Consider the following 15,383-nt stretch of genomic DNA (forward strand, 5'->3'; position numbering starts at 1 on the left):
GGAGTACAAAGGGGGAAAATGACAATGAATAAGTACGGAAAGAAAGAAGGAACTTCTACCATTTGCAACAACATGGATGGAAGTAGAGAGAATTATGCTTAGCGAAATAAGCCAGGCAATGAAAGAAAAATACCTTATGCTATCACCTATTACAGGAAACTAATGAACAACACAAACAAATGAGCAAATTTGAACCAGAGGTATGTAAACAAGGAATAAACTAACAGTAACACAGGGGGAGATGGGAGGGAGAGAAGGGGGTAAGAAGAGGAAGGGTCTAGTCAAAGAACATGTATAAATGACCCATGGACATGGACAACTGGGTGGGGACTGAAAGTGGGAGAAGTGGGGGCAGGGTGCAGGGAAGCAAGAGGGGAAAAGAAGTGGGACAACTGTAATGAAAAAACAAAAAAAGGTTTTTTTAGCGGGGGAAAAAATAAAAATATAAAGAATGGAAATGCAAGTTCAGTGAATGTTGGAGGGACAAGGATTTTCCTTCACACTGTATATTTTTCTCCCTATCCGATCCCTCCAGAGTTTGGCATTCTAAACAAGTAAGTAATGACATAAGTTCCTTTGCATAAAACTAATAAGACCAGTTGTTAATAGAGGTTTTTTTTTGAGTAAGACTTTGACTGGAATGTCATGCCTAAAGGAGACATGCTTGGGCTCTGGTTGTTACCAAAAAGCCTTGAGGAACTGGGATTGACTTTCAAAGGTAATAAAAGCCCATGAGATAAAAGGCCTGGTACCCTGGTTGGATGTGCAGTCCATGGCAATCTTTCCAGGGAAGGAACGAAGGTTGTTTTCCTGAAAGATGGCTAGAAGGGACCTTAAGGCACAATGGAAAACCAGAAGGACTTGGAAAAGACAGGTGTGTATAGGCAAGGCTGAATGCCAGGTATGTGGTTCTGCTTCTGTGCCCTGAAGGGCAGACTGAAGGTCACCCTAAATGTTCCTTGTGTAAGTTCCAGCAAAGCAGAACTAAAGATCATAAGTGATCATTTGCTGTTCTTGTTTTGTTTATGCAAATGAACAGGATAAATTAAAAATGAACTTAATGCAGTCCCTTTAATGACAAGGAGGCTAATCTTAGGTAGAAAAATCGTGATTCAAGGAAAATCACAATGCTCAGTGGTAGACTATAAAGTAGTGCAGCTAACCGTCTTTAAAATTTATTTTCATTTAAAGTTTGTTTTGATTTGAAAATTAAACTATTTCTGTGGTATTATCACAGATGTTTAATTTGCAGGCAAGAAGAATGTCAAATGCCTTGCAACTGGATGTCTTTCCGATAAGACAGTCCTACAGATTTAGAGACTTGTATTGTGGGTTATGTTACATAAATTAACATGTGTTTTCTGTTTTCAAAGTGCATAAGCCTATGATCTCATTACCTGAGTGATTGTCTGTATGTATAGGCCTCACTTAATCCTGTCTGCATCGCTGCCTCCTGAGACTCAATGGTTTGGCTGAACTAAGTGGCTGGGTTGGTGAAGTATGGGGTGGTCTATGGGCTTCACTTTAAAACTGGTTTCTCTTTTCTGTCCTAATGACTTGGACAGAAAGAGCCCAGAGGTTTGAGAGGGGGGAAACCTAAACTATTTCCCTCAGCCCAAACTAAGTATAATGGACAAAAGGGTTTTGGACAGGTGAGATGTACCTGGCACACCTTCCTCCAAAGAAGCCCTTCTTTTCCCTAATGTAGGACATTGAAAAATTAAAACCGGCCTTTTGTCATCTAGTGGTCATGGATTGAATGATGTCTTTTAACCCTGTTGCCAAATCTGTTGCCTCCAGAATACAGCAACGATGCCAGCCTATTAAATCAAGCATGCCATTGTCCGGGGACAGCCAACCAACCTGGAGTCTGCATGATCCTTCCGCATGTGGGAAGGCCACCCCCGCCTCCTACACCCCCACTCTTATTAGGGATTTCTGGACCGAAGGGTAGGTAAGACGAGGACCAAGTCCAGCCTGAAGTGGCTAGAGGAGCTTGAGACCTTCGCCCATTGTCCTTTATAAGATTATAAAGGGTCTTAAGTCTGAGAGGGAAGGATTGTTATTTTTTATTATTAAAATAATTATTTATTTATTTATTTATTTTTTAAAAAGAAGAAGAATATATGAAAGGGTGAGGCAGGAGAGCTTGTATGTATGAACCATGGGCATGGACTTGGGGAGGGGAGATTGTTGGGGGAGAGGGGGTGCTGTGCGGAGGGGAGCAAAGGGGAAAAATTGGAACTATTGTAACAATATAATCAATAAAATATACTTATAAAAAAATCTAACCCTACATCTATAAGAACTAGAACAACAACAACAAAGACCAGGGCAAGTAGAAGGAAGGAAATCATCAAGGTCAGAGCAGAATTAAATGACATAGAGACTAAACAAACAATTCAAAAGATCAACAAAAGTAGGAGCTGGTTCTTTGAAAAGATAAAATCGACAAGCCTTTAGTCAGCCACATCACGAAAAAAAGAGGACCCAAATAAACAAAATCAGAAACAAAAGAGAAGAAATCACAACCGATATCATAGAAATACAAAGGTTTGTAATAAATTACTACAAACAACTGTATGGAAAGAAACTTAAAAACCTAGATGAAACAGACACATTTCTAGAAACATATAATCGTCCAAAACTGAATCAAGAAGAAGCAGAAAGCCTGAATAGACCAATAACAAAGAGTGAAATTAAAACAGTAATCAAAAAACTCCCAGCACACAAAAGACCTAGACCAGATGGCTTCACAGGCGTATTTTACAAAACATTTAGGGAAGAACTAATGCCTACCCTTCTCAAACTATTCCAAAAAATCCAAAAAGTGGGAAAACTCCCAAACTCTTTCTGTGAAGCCAGGATTACCTTAATTCCAAAACCAGGTTAAGGCACAACAAAGAAAGAAAACTACAGGCCAATATCGCTGATGAATATAGATGCTAAAATCCTCAATAAAATATTGGCAAACAGGATCCAGCAACACATTAAAAAGATCATACACCACGATCAAGTGTAAATCATCCCAGGGATGCAAGGATGGTTTAATATTTGCAAATCAATAAATGTAATACAGTACATAAACAAAATGAAAGATAAAAATCACATGATCATATCAATAGATGCAGAAAAAGTATTTGATAAAGTACAACACTCATTTACGATGAAAACACTCAGCAAAATGGGAATAGAGGGAGCATACCTCAACATAATTAAGGCTATATATGAGAAACCTGAAGCCAATATCATCCTCAAAAACTGAAACATTCCAAATGAGATCAGGAACAAGACAAGGATGTCCACTCTCTCCACTCCTATTCAATATAGTCTTGGAAGTTCTAGCCAGAACAATCAGACAAGAAAAAGAAATCAAAGCCATTCAAATTGGAAAAGAGGAAGTAAAACTGTCATTATTTGCAGATGACATGATAGTGTACAGAGAAAAACCTATAGACTCCACTAAAAAACTACTCGTTGTAATAAGTGAATTTGGCAAAATAGCAGGGTACAAAGTCAATATTCAGAAATCGAGGCATTTCTGTACACCAACAAGAAAACATCAGAGACAGAAACTAAAAAATAAATCCCATTTACTATAGCAAGAAGAAAAATAAAGTACCTAGGAATAAACTTAACCAAAGCAATCTTGAGACAGAAGAACATAGCAGGAGGAATCACAATACCTGACATCAAACTATACTACAAAGCTACTGTGATCAAAACAGTCTGGTATTGGCATAAAAACAGACATATAGATCAATGGAACAGAATAGAGAGCCCAGAAATACACACAGGTCTATAGGGTCAACTAATATTTTACAAAGGGTGAAGGAGCATAAAATGGAGTGAGAAGAGCCTCTTCAACAAATGGTGCTGGGAGAACTGGATAGGGACGTGCAAAACAATGAAACTAGACCACCAACTCACACCACACACCAGAATAAACTCAAGATGGATCAAAGACTTAAATGTAAGCCGTGACACCATAAAAGTCCTAGAGGAAAACATAGGCAGGAAAATTTCAGATATCCCACGTAGTAATATTTTCACCAATACATCTCCTTAGGCAAGGGAAATATAGAAAAGAATGAACAAACAGGACTACATCAAAGTAAAGAGTTTCTGCTCAGCAAAAGAAAACATCAGCATGATGAAAAGGGAACCAATCATATGGGAAAACATATTTGCCAATGATACCGCAGACAAGGGATCGATCTCCAAAATATATAAAGAACTTACACATCTTAACACCAAGAAGACAGATAGCCCAATAAAAAATTGGCAAAGGACCTGAACAAACACTTCTCCAAGGAGGATACGCAGAAGGTCCATAGACACATGAAAGAATGCTCAACATCACGAGCCACCAGAGAGATGCAAATAAAAACCACAATGAGTTACCAATTTACACCAGTCAGAATGGCCATCATCAACAAATCAACAAACAGCAAGTGTTGTTGAGGATGTGGAGAAATGGGAACCCTAGTGCACTGTTGGTGGGAATGCAGACTGGTGCAGCCACTATGGAAAACAGTATGGAATTTCCTCAAAAAACTAAAAATGGAACTCCCTTTTGAGCCAGCAATTCCACTGCTAGGATTATACCAGAAGAATCCTGAAACCCCAATTCAAAATAACTTATGCACCCCTATGTTCATAGCAGCACTGTTTACAATAGCCAAGTGCTGGAAACAGCCTAAGTGCCTGTCTGTAGATAAGTGGATTAAAAAACCGTGGTACATTTACACAATGGAATACTATGCAGCAGAAAAAAGGGAACTCCTGCCATTTGCGACAACATGGATGGAACTAGAGAGAATTATGCTTAGCGAAATAAGCCAAGCAATGAAAGAAAAGTACCATATCATAACACCTAATACAGGAGACTAATGAATAACACAAATGAACAAAATTGAACAAGGAACAGAATAAGAGTTATAGGGGGGAGGGGGGAGGGAGCGAAGGGGGGTAAGTAGAGAAAGGGTCTAGTCAAAGAACGTGTATAAATGACACATGGACAAAGGGATGGGGAATGTCTGTGGGAGAAGGGGTGGGCTGGGTGGGGGCAGAGCAGTGGGGGAAAAATGGGACAACTGTAATAGAAAAACAATTTAAAAAATGTTTTAAAAAAATCCTGAAATGTCTGACAAGCTGCTTGTGCTTAAGCTAAGTAGTCTCAGAATATTCAGTAAGCTTTCTGAGCTCATGTATCTATTTTTCTTTAAAAAATAGCTTTCCTTCCTCTTTTGTACATTATTTTTTCAGTCATTTCTTCTTTTCATGTTGCCTGTACATTTTAGTCTTATTGACATTTTTCTTTAAGCACTCTCCAATTGATTTCATAAAGGCTATATAGTAGCTTAAAATGTATAAAATAGAATTATATTAGGTGATCAGAGGAAGAAAAAGCAAGTGTAAGAGAAGTAAGATTTTGCCAAGAATAAAGAGGAATAAAGTCAGTTTTCTCAAAAACGCATACCAGAAGCTTTTGCATGTTTTGTTAAAGTGGGCTACAAATTTGGTCCTGAGCTTTTGATTACCCGTCCAAAGAGATGAGCAATTGTGTGATTTGTAAGGTCCATAAAATAAAAATAAGGCAGTATTTAATTGATAGTTTTTAATTTTTTGAGGTCTCCCAAACTGTGCTTGTTGGAACATGGTCTTATTTGAGAGTAAATATGTTTTATGAGAAGGCCAGAGTATGTTCTTATAAATCCAGAACCTTAGAGCATAGATTGAGTATCATCTGTGGTCTATTTGTTTGCTTGTTTCCTTCTGTGTTCTTGGCTGTGTGCTGGATAGTTGTGTCAAATAAGTAACTTAGGATAAAAAAAAAATTCATTCATCTGAGTTTCCCTCCAAATTTGGACTGCTGGTACAGCGTTAGTGGAAAAGCTGTATTTGTATGAACTTGGTCTTCAATTTCCTTCTCATCATTGGTCGTATTTCTTTGGGGAAATATAAAATCCTACTTCAAGCCTGCTCCTTTTCCTGATACAGCATTTTAACTTGCTGTATAGAATGCATCCACCTGTCTGCATTTTTATTTCACTTTCTTTTTTCTTAGTAAAATAATGGGGCAAGTTTTTAAATGGATGGCTTATGATCAGTTGGAGACAACATTGGTTTAAAGAACCAGAGCTACTGCCCTGTCTGGTGTGGCTCAGTGGCTTCTGCAAACCAAGGGGTCATTGCTTCGATTTCTGGCCTGGGCACATGCCTGGGTTGCAGGCTGGGTCCCGGTTGGGGGCATGCAAGAGACAACGGATCAATGTTTCTCTTGCACATTGATGTTTCTCTCCCTGTCTTTCTCCCTTCCTTTCCTTTTTTCTAAAAATAAATAAAAATTAAACTTAAAAAAGAACTAGAGCTACTAAAAACAGGAATTAGAAGTGAATAGTTTTTCCAATGTTATATTTGCATTAAACTGTGACTGTAGTTTTGTAAGTATTACAAAAGCTGTCATTAATGGGACCACGCTTGAAAATATGAGTTACGGAACTCTGAATGATGTTGCTCTAAAAAAATATATTCCCAAATATAAATCATACTATTTATTGAGTCCTTCAGTCTTTGGGGGAAATGTTCCTTCTCTTTAAAAAAATCTCCCCCCCTCCCGAAGTCCTGTCCACTCAGTGACCCAATGCTGCAATGCTCCCTGTCCTCCCACTGCTGCCTTTGCTTTTCCTCCGACTCCAGAGGCCAAACACAGCGGCCTTCACTGTTAGTTCTCAGCCTTACTGCCCTCTTGGCAGTTTTCTTATTTCCTTTCATAATTTTATCTACACAAGCTGCTTCAGTAATGATTGCTTTTGAAAAAATATTCCAAATCCTCATCATAAATCCCCAAACTCCAAGTTGGCCTTTGCTATGATGCCCTTGCATCTGTCTTAGTTCATTCAAAATCTGTCTCACCTGCTCTCCATAATCAGTCTTCCTCTTGACTTCTTTCCAACTGAAGACATCACCTCAAAGATATCTCTGACTTCTCCCTCTTCTCAATAAGCAAATCCTAGAAAAGTTATAATTTCTTCCATTCTTTTTTATTTTCAGGACCACTATTCTGATTCATGCGTTTAATTCTAACCCAAATCATCAAAAAAGCCAGATGAATGATCTCCGCATTTCTAATCATGTTGACTTTGCCTCTGCAGTTAATGGACTGCTTTAAAATGCAGCTTCTCAGTATCTCCCAAAGCTGAACACATACATACCCTAAGACCCAGCAATTTCACTCCCAGGCATATAACTAACAGAAGTGCACACATATGTCTACTAAAAGGCATGTGTTAGCATGTATATAGTAGCACTATTTGAAATAAATGAGGATGAATAAAAGAATTGTGGAGGAGTCACACAGTGAAATCTATATACAGCAATAAGAATGAATGTTTATGACTCATGCAAAATACAGTAGAATCTCCCAAACAATAGGAGCAAAAGAAGCCAGACACAAAGGAGTGTATACTGAATGATTCCATTTATATAAAGTTCAAAACTGGGCAAGGCCAGATGAGTGTCTCCCTTTGGTGAGAGAGTTCCTGGCTTCTGGGGTGGTGGTAATATTCTGTTTCATCATCTGAGTGCTGGTCTCATGGGTGTGTTCAGTTTCTGAAAATTTATTAAGCTGTATATTTACATTATTAATGTAAAAATAAAAGAAATATGTATATTCTGATATTCTAACAATGCTATGCCTTTGATAAGGAATTGTTAATGTTTGTATAATTAAGTGTAAACTTTGCCAGCCTGGAACTTTAAGCCTCCATATGTATATTTCCAGGTTCCTTTTAATTCCACTAAGTATTCTCTGAAAAATGCCGATGTTTTCTCCTCTGTGGCCCTGCCCAAGCTGTCTGCTGCCTGGACTGGCTCTCCCTGTCTACTGGCTCTGTCCTTCTTCTCCATGCCACCTTTCCTGGTGCTCCTTCCCTTCGACTCCCAGAGAATGTTTTTTTTCTGACATTATCTTACTTTCTTTTCGTTTTATATTTTTTTCTGAAAAATAAAAATTATTAAAAAAATTGAGATATAACTGACATATAACATTATATTAGTTTCAGGTGTACAACATGATGATTTGATATTTGCCTATACAGTATTGTGAAATGATCACCACAATAAGTCTAGTTAACATCCATCACCACACATAGTTACAATATTTTTCTTTTTTTTAATCCTCACTCTACCTAACCCGAAGATGTTTATAGATTTGAGAGACAGACAGACGGACACCCATGTGAAAGAAAAACATCTACTGGTTGCTTGCTGTACACGCCCTGACCAGGTGTCGAATCTGCAATGTAGGTATGTGCCCTGATGGGAATCGAACCCACAACCCTTTGGGTACATGACAATGTGCTAACCAACTGAACCACCTGGCCAGCACACAATTTGTTTCTTTTTTGTTTTGTTTTGTTTTTTTTGGGGGGGGGGTGAAAACACTTAAGATCTAATTTCTTAGCAACTTTCAAATATACCATACAGTACTGTTAACTATAGTCAACATTACATCCTTGGGACTTGTTTATGTCGTAACGGGAAGTGCATACCTTTTGTCTCTGTTCACCCACTTTGCCTACCCCACAACCCTCTGCCTTTGGCAACCGCCGATCTCTTTTCTCTATTGCCTCTTATCTTACCTGTAACTTGGCCACCTATTCAATGGATGGAGCTTGGGTGGAAAAGAGACCAGCAAAGCGAAAGTTCAAAGAAACTTGTATGTGATAGTGAACACATTGGAACAGTTCTCAGAAGGAAGGGACTGTTGATGCCAATGTGAATCAGTGACCTGAGCTTGCTTGACTGCAAAGAACAAGCCAATACTCAGAAAGAAGAGTTCTAAGTCAGGGAAAACTTACCTACTTCATAACAATGAAATGCACTGGGTTAATGAATAAATAGTCATTCTTATGTAAGGTATTTCTGGCATCTTTTACTTAAACATGTTTATTTTTAAATATCCAATATGTCAATATTTTAAAACAAAGGATCCATTGCTTAATGGCTAATCTTCATTGTTTTTTAAATGAAACTCATTTCTTTTCTTTGATAGTATATTTAGCATAGAGTTTATAGGTCATTGGGATTGAAGTAAAAAAAACTTAAGGAAAAACCTAATTGGTGGGGGAGCATGAGAGTTACTAAGCAGTGAAGCAGATGAGCAAGATTGACACATGACAGTCATGCCACCCAGCAGGACAATAAAATTTCCAGGTCTCAGATTGAAATGAATCAGTTAAGGCACAAAGACAATTCATAATATTGATGATGGTGTCAGATTGCATCATTTTTGGGGGGGATGAACTATATAAAATGGATAATTTATATATATGATAACCTAAAAGAGAACCACCTAATCAAATTTATGTAAGACATTATTCTCTAACGTTTTTAAAAATATTTTGTTTATTTTTATAGAGAGGGGAAGGGAGGGAGAAAGAGAGGGAGAGAAACATCAATGTGTGGTTGTCTCTTGCACACCCCTAACTGGAGACCTGGCCCACAACCCAGGCATGTGCCCTGACTGGGAATTGAACTGTCGACACTTTGGTTTGCAGGCCAGTGCTCAAGCCTCTGAGCCACACCAGCCAGGGCAGTATTCTCTAGTTTTTAATGTTATGATAACTGTAATTGTTTGAACATAAAACATTATGTTACTTAGACTCTTGAACTTATGTGCTATATTTTACAAGCCCTTGGCCATATTTTATTACAAGATTCTGCCCCAGGGAACTAAGAACAGAGACTCACCATGCTGTCCAGCTGTATCCAGTGAACCTCATTGCTGGAGCTGATTCGGGACTGCTGGGTCTGTAGAGTGTATGGGAAGGAGCTAACCTGGAGCACCAAGAGGTTGAAAGCTTCCAGAACTTCTCTGCAATTAATGACTCTATCAGCCAATCCATGAGTAGGTTCACCATGTGACAAAGAGCCTGAAATGACACTGTAAAATACTGACAGTCACATTAAGACATCCTGATTAAACTGATGAGACACAGAAGCAGATATCATAATGGAAGTAACTTTTTAGCTCCCTTCTTTTCTAGTTCTTTTTGATTGGGAGCAGGAGTAGAAGCAATGAACAATTGATTTGGAAGACCGAAAAGGGTTTTCCTTCTTACGCCTTTCACAAAGATTTCAGGGATTCCCCCATCCCCTTTCAGATTGCCTCTGATCTATACACATCAAAGTGTAAACTCGATTATCCAAGCCAAGGATATTTAAATCTAGTTGAAATGGATCATTTTCGTTTGAAAGCTCACCTGAATGAGGGAGCTTCTCCATCAAAGGATGATGCTTATCACTGTGCAATGATCTGTACCCTCAGAGAGGCTCCAAAGCCACAGGGATCCCTCATGAGTTAATACCACTTCCCTTCCTCCCTTGAGGCTGCTAGATCAGCGATTTTCAACTGGTGCGTTACAAGGATTTTTAAAACATGCAATAGCTGACTATTTAGTCAGGGGTACTGACCTCTTTTCCCTTAGATTGTCAAATTAAAAATGACAATAACCAACACAACAATAGCTGTCCAGTGTGAATGAGTCAAAATTATACCTATTTTTGTGCCAGATTAGCAAAAAATGTATTTGTTGGTGTGCCACAGAATTTTATTAATTACGTGTGCCATGAGATGAAAAAGGTTGAAAATTACTTTAATAGATTATAGGGAGGGTTCCTCCTACCCCATCCCCATGACCAAAGTTTTTATATCTCTGAATCATTTTTTTTGTTGTGTTCAATTTGGATGTACTGGGTTGCTCTGGGGAATTAAATACAGAGACCCAGTGCATAATCCTCAGAGCTATTACCCCAAACTTTCAAAGACTAGGTATCTAGTGAGCTATTTTTGCTTATATTGGGTTGACCAAAAGAGTCTGTTTATTTTTTTCTGTAAACTAAAAGACATATTTTTCACTTTCACTAATAACTTTACTGATTTGGATATTTTGAGTATGTCAGCTATCTCCCGCTATTGGCTTCGATAGAGGCCCAGGGGGCTGCTGAATGTCTTCCAATGCATAAGACAGCCCCACAGCAAAGAATTATTTGGTCAAATTATCAATAGTACCAAGCAATTTTGCAAACCACTTTTGACACGTTTGATCAGTCACAGCACCTTCTCCATACATTGCATAAATTCTTTTTTGTGTTTCAGTTGTGTTTTTAACTTTTTGACTCAATAAAGCATTAATATGCCAAAAATGTTGTGTATCTCCTTCCATCTTCAATATTTAAATGGCTGCACAAAAATTCACCAATTTTGATGTTTTTAAAAAATGCATGCTGATATGACAGCTGTCACAATAGAATCTAACAAAATTGTTTTGAATGAAGTTAAAGACAACTAAGCACTACTAGAGTCATTGTATGGAAAAAACTAAACAAACTTTTTGTTCAATTCAATAAAACACTAGTGCTAACTAAACAGGATGTGGGCAAAACTTCCTTTTCCTTTTTCCTTCTTCCTTGGCTCTCCCCACCTCCCTCCCTTCTTCCTTCTCTTTCCCTTGCTAAATCTAACAAGTCATGCAAGATCTTGCTTATACATACACATGGCTCTAAATTTTGTATCCTGGAATACCAAACACTTTCTGGCTTCTGAACAAGCACTTTTGTGATTTCCAGCAGAGACCAAAATACTTCCAGATTCTTAGCCTTATTGTGTACCCCCAAAAGAAAATCTATACACACTTGAGGAGTCTCGTCTCCCCTTCTTTGAAATTCTTTGCCTTATTAATCCATAGGACCAAAGATACCCCCTACCTGATTGTTACTGTAATTTGATCTAGAGCAAAACTGGAGCCATCATGCCACATGCACTGTCCTTTCACTGACAAGCTCTCAGATCATTAAAGTGGCATCTCTGCTGCTGTTAATGGTAAGAGAGAAGAGAGAAGGGCAAAGAAAAAGAAGTGGCAGTGGAGGTAGGAACAGAAGAGAAAGAAAAAGAAAACAGGAGAAGAACTGGGGAGGAGGAATGGTGGCGAGAAGGAAAGCACGTGGCCCTGCTGGGAGCTCACAAACCTCAGCCTCTTCGATGCCACGCTTTTTTGAAGCAGCCAAGTTTCACAGTGCTCTTAAGATCGCATTTTTAACAGTAAAGTGGAAATCCACCCACAGTAAAGTTGAAATAAAATCAACATTAAAGTGGTAAAAGAAGTTAAAAGAGCAAGGACAGGGTAAGAATAAGTTATCAATAAGGGTTCCAAATGACTTGGGTTTTCAAATCATTGCCTTTTAAATAATTTATTCCATAACTACTGCTGCTGTCGAAGAAATATTGCATTTGCTCACTCTGAAGCAATCACCTCGTTAGTTCCACGTGGCAGTTGTCATGAACTAGCACAAACAGTGTGTATGGGTTTTGTTTCACTCTTCTCATGAAAACTTCAAACTTGGCTTGAATCTCATTGTCTAGACGAACAACGTATTTCTCTGCTCTCTGATAAGCTGTCCCATTTTCCTCCAGACCCAAGTCTACAAGGACACCTGCGAAGAAGAAAAAAAGTTTGCATTTTACATACATGTATATATAAAGGAGATAAAATTAAGTTCAGTGTCAACTGGTATCCTGGGTATATCAGTATACGCAGATACTTTTCCTTTTTCACATTCCCCACCACAATTTTGAGAAGGAAATATCAGAGTTCCTTTTCTTGAGAACACCCCAGCCTACCTCCCACACCTCTCACAAGAGACAACAGGAAATGATCTGATACATTAAGTAGAAACAGTTTAATGTATGAACCCTCTGTCTAATTAAACTCTATTTATATATGAGGTGCTGCTGCTAACAGCTACTTTAGTCACTTGAAAAAGTGAAACTCTTGCCCTGCCTGGTGTGGTTCAGGGGATTGAGAACCCACCTGCAAACCAAAGGGTTACTGATTTGATTCCCCCTCAGGGCACATGCCTGGGTTGTGGGCCAGGCCCTCAACTGGGGGTGTATAAGAGGCAACTACATATTAAGCTTTCTCTCCCTCTCTTTCTTCCTCCCTTCCCCTCTCTCTAAAAACAAGTAAAATCTAAAAAGTAAAAATTTGGGCTATAGCTCCTGGCCAAATTAATATAAGCCTTCCTTACCCTAAATTTTGTAACAAAACAAATGTAAGAAAAAAGTATGCAAAGTCTAAAGAAACCAAAACTAGATCATGAGCTTTTTAATTTAGTATTTTACTCATTTTTATACACTGACATTCTGCATAGTATCTAGAGTATGGGAAGCCCTCAATAATATTGAATTATATACCAAATTAATAAAATGAACTAAATTACCCAAGATTAATAAATTGTCAAAATGTTAGAAATTGTGAAACTTCAGTACTGTATCATTATTTCTGTCTATAATAAAATTATTTCTACATATAAACACCTAAAATAGTTCTAGGCACATGAAACTGTTGTTAGGATTATTAATTAAAACACCAAATCCTCCTCTAAAATGGAAACAAAATGGTAATTATGTGAGGTGAAGGATATGTTAACTAACCTTAGTGTGGTAAATACATAACAAATATATATGTATCAAGTCATCACATTGTACAACTTAAACTTATACAAGGTTATTTGTCAATTATAGCTCAGTAAAGCTGGGGGAAAAAAAAGAAAGAAAAGAAGGGCACAAAAGCCCCCTCCTCCCCCTCCAACACTTAGCAGCACTGAGGGAGGCCTAAGGCATCTCAGATGTGAACTGCTGACTCAAGCCCAGGGCCCTAGAAGCAGGAAAAGGAACCAGAAGATTGATTTGGGGGTTAGATGTGGTCCTTGAGGGCCAGCCTTTATTTCAAGGGTTGACGGACATCTATTTAGACTCTGTTATTGGCCACACCTACCAGCCTGAATGGTATGAAATAAATTAAGAAAATAAATTAGAAAATAAAACAAAGAGACTTGAATTAATTATTGACTTAGTTTTATTTATCTAGCTTTTCTTTTCATATAAACCAGCTCAATTAACAACCACATGCAATGAACATCTAGATGCTGTAATACAAATAGCTCTATGTTACATTTTTTTAAAGAAAAAATGTTTTACCATGTGAAAAATTCATTCCATAAGGAAAGGTGAACAGAAGATAATTTTGCTTTCAAACATTTTTCTTTTTTTTTCTTTTAAATAATTTATTTATTTGTTTGTTTGCTTATTTATTTTATTTTTAGAGAGAGGGGAAAGGAGAAAGAGAGGGAGAGAAACATCGCTGTGTGGTTGCCTCTCACTCGCGCCCCCAACTGGGGACCTGACGTGCAACCTAGTCATGTGCCCTGACTGCAAACATTTTTCATTAGACTTTCCTCAGAGATTATTTTCAGTTTCTACCCAAACATTTAGTTTGGCAGTTGTTCTCATTTTTCTGAATGTGGATTGCTTGTAAAACTCATTCAATATTCAATAGTGACTTATTGAGCACCTACTATGCACAATACCCTGTCAGGTATTGTGCTAAGCTTGGGAATACAGAGGACAGCAAGCCAAAGATCTTAATCCCATGAACCTTATGATGGAGAAGATGGATAATTCTGACAAGTGTCGTCATGGGACACAAAATACTCTGGGGTAGAGGAGGTGAGCAGAGGCATAGAGGATCTACTTAATCTCTGGGGGTTTCTGTTCCCTCATCTGTAGAATGGAGAGAGTAGAATCAGTTGAAAGTTAGTCAATATTTCCTAAGTTTACTTTCAGGAAATAAGCAGTATAAATTAAGGGAATCCTAATATGTAAAGACCATAATTAATTCATAAAGAGGAAAAATATCTTGTGGACCATTAAGAGTTGATTACAGTTCAAAACAAATGAAATAAAGACCTTTGACAGATCAAATCTAAGAGGCAATTATATTAGATGTAACATGGTATATTATTAGTCTGTAACTGTGCAGCGAGATGGTTCTGCAGGGGTGAATTTGGGTTGGGAGCAGGCATATCACAGGTAACTGATTGTTTTATTCCTAACTGGGCATTTTTAGTAAGTCATCCTTACCTTTAAATTTTGTTTTAGACTTGCTTTTAGTTTTAAGTTTTGTTTCTTTCCTGGTTATGAAAGTGATAGATACTCATCTTGGAAAAACTGAAAAGTATAGAGATATATTAAAAAAGAAAAATTTATCCATAATTCTTTGACTCAAAATAAGCCACTGAAAACATTTTTGTGCATTACTTCCTGTGTTTTTATATGCATACTGTGCTACTCTGGTAATACTCTATAATTTTATATCCTGATTTTTTTCTCTTAAAACTGTAAAATAAGAAACAAAGCTTAAAAAAAAGAAACAAAACTTTTATTCTTTACTAATATATGTCTGTGTAGAAAACACAAAATAATGCAGATAAATAAATAAAGTTAATAAGAATTTAGCTAAGTTAATGGATTCAAAATC

At 37.6% G+C, this 15,383-nt stretch overlaps 1 protein-coding gene across 1 annotated transcript in view; it reads right to left on the bottom strand.

The window, feature by feature from the left end:
• GREB1L (GREB1 like retinoic acid receptor coactivator) overlaps positions 1-15,383 on the bottom strand; it is a 289,176-nt gene that overhangs the window by 37,997 nt on the left and 235,796 nt on the right. The window contains exons 19-20 of the mRNA XM_090285750.1: positions 12,318-12,498; positions 9,757-9,949 (exon numbers count right to left, since the gene is read on the bottom strand). Coding sequence (XP_090141876.1) covers positions 9,757-9,949; positions 12,318-12,498 — 374 coding nt within the window. The remainder of the gene's footprint in view (positions 1-9,756; positions 9,950-12,317; positions 12,499-15,383) is intronic.

The sequence above is a fragment of the Furipterus horrens genome, unplaced genomic scaffold (assembly GCF_987537825.1).
Source record: "Furipterus horrens unplaced genomic scaffold, mFurHor1.1.pri manual_scaffold_8, whole genome shotgun sequence".
In the NCBI taxonomy this organism is placed as follows: Eukaryota; Metazoa; Chordata; class Mammalia; order Chiroptera; family Furipteridae; genus Furipterus; species Furipterus horrens.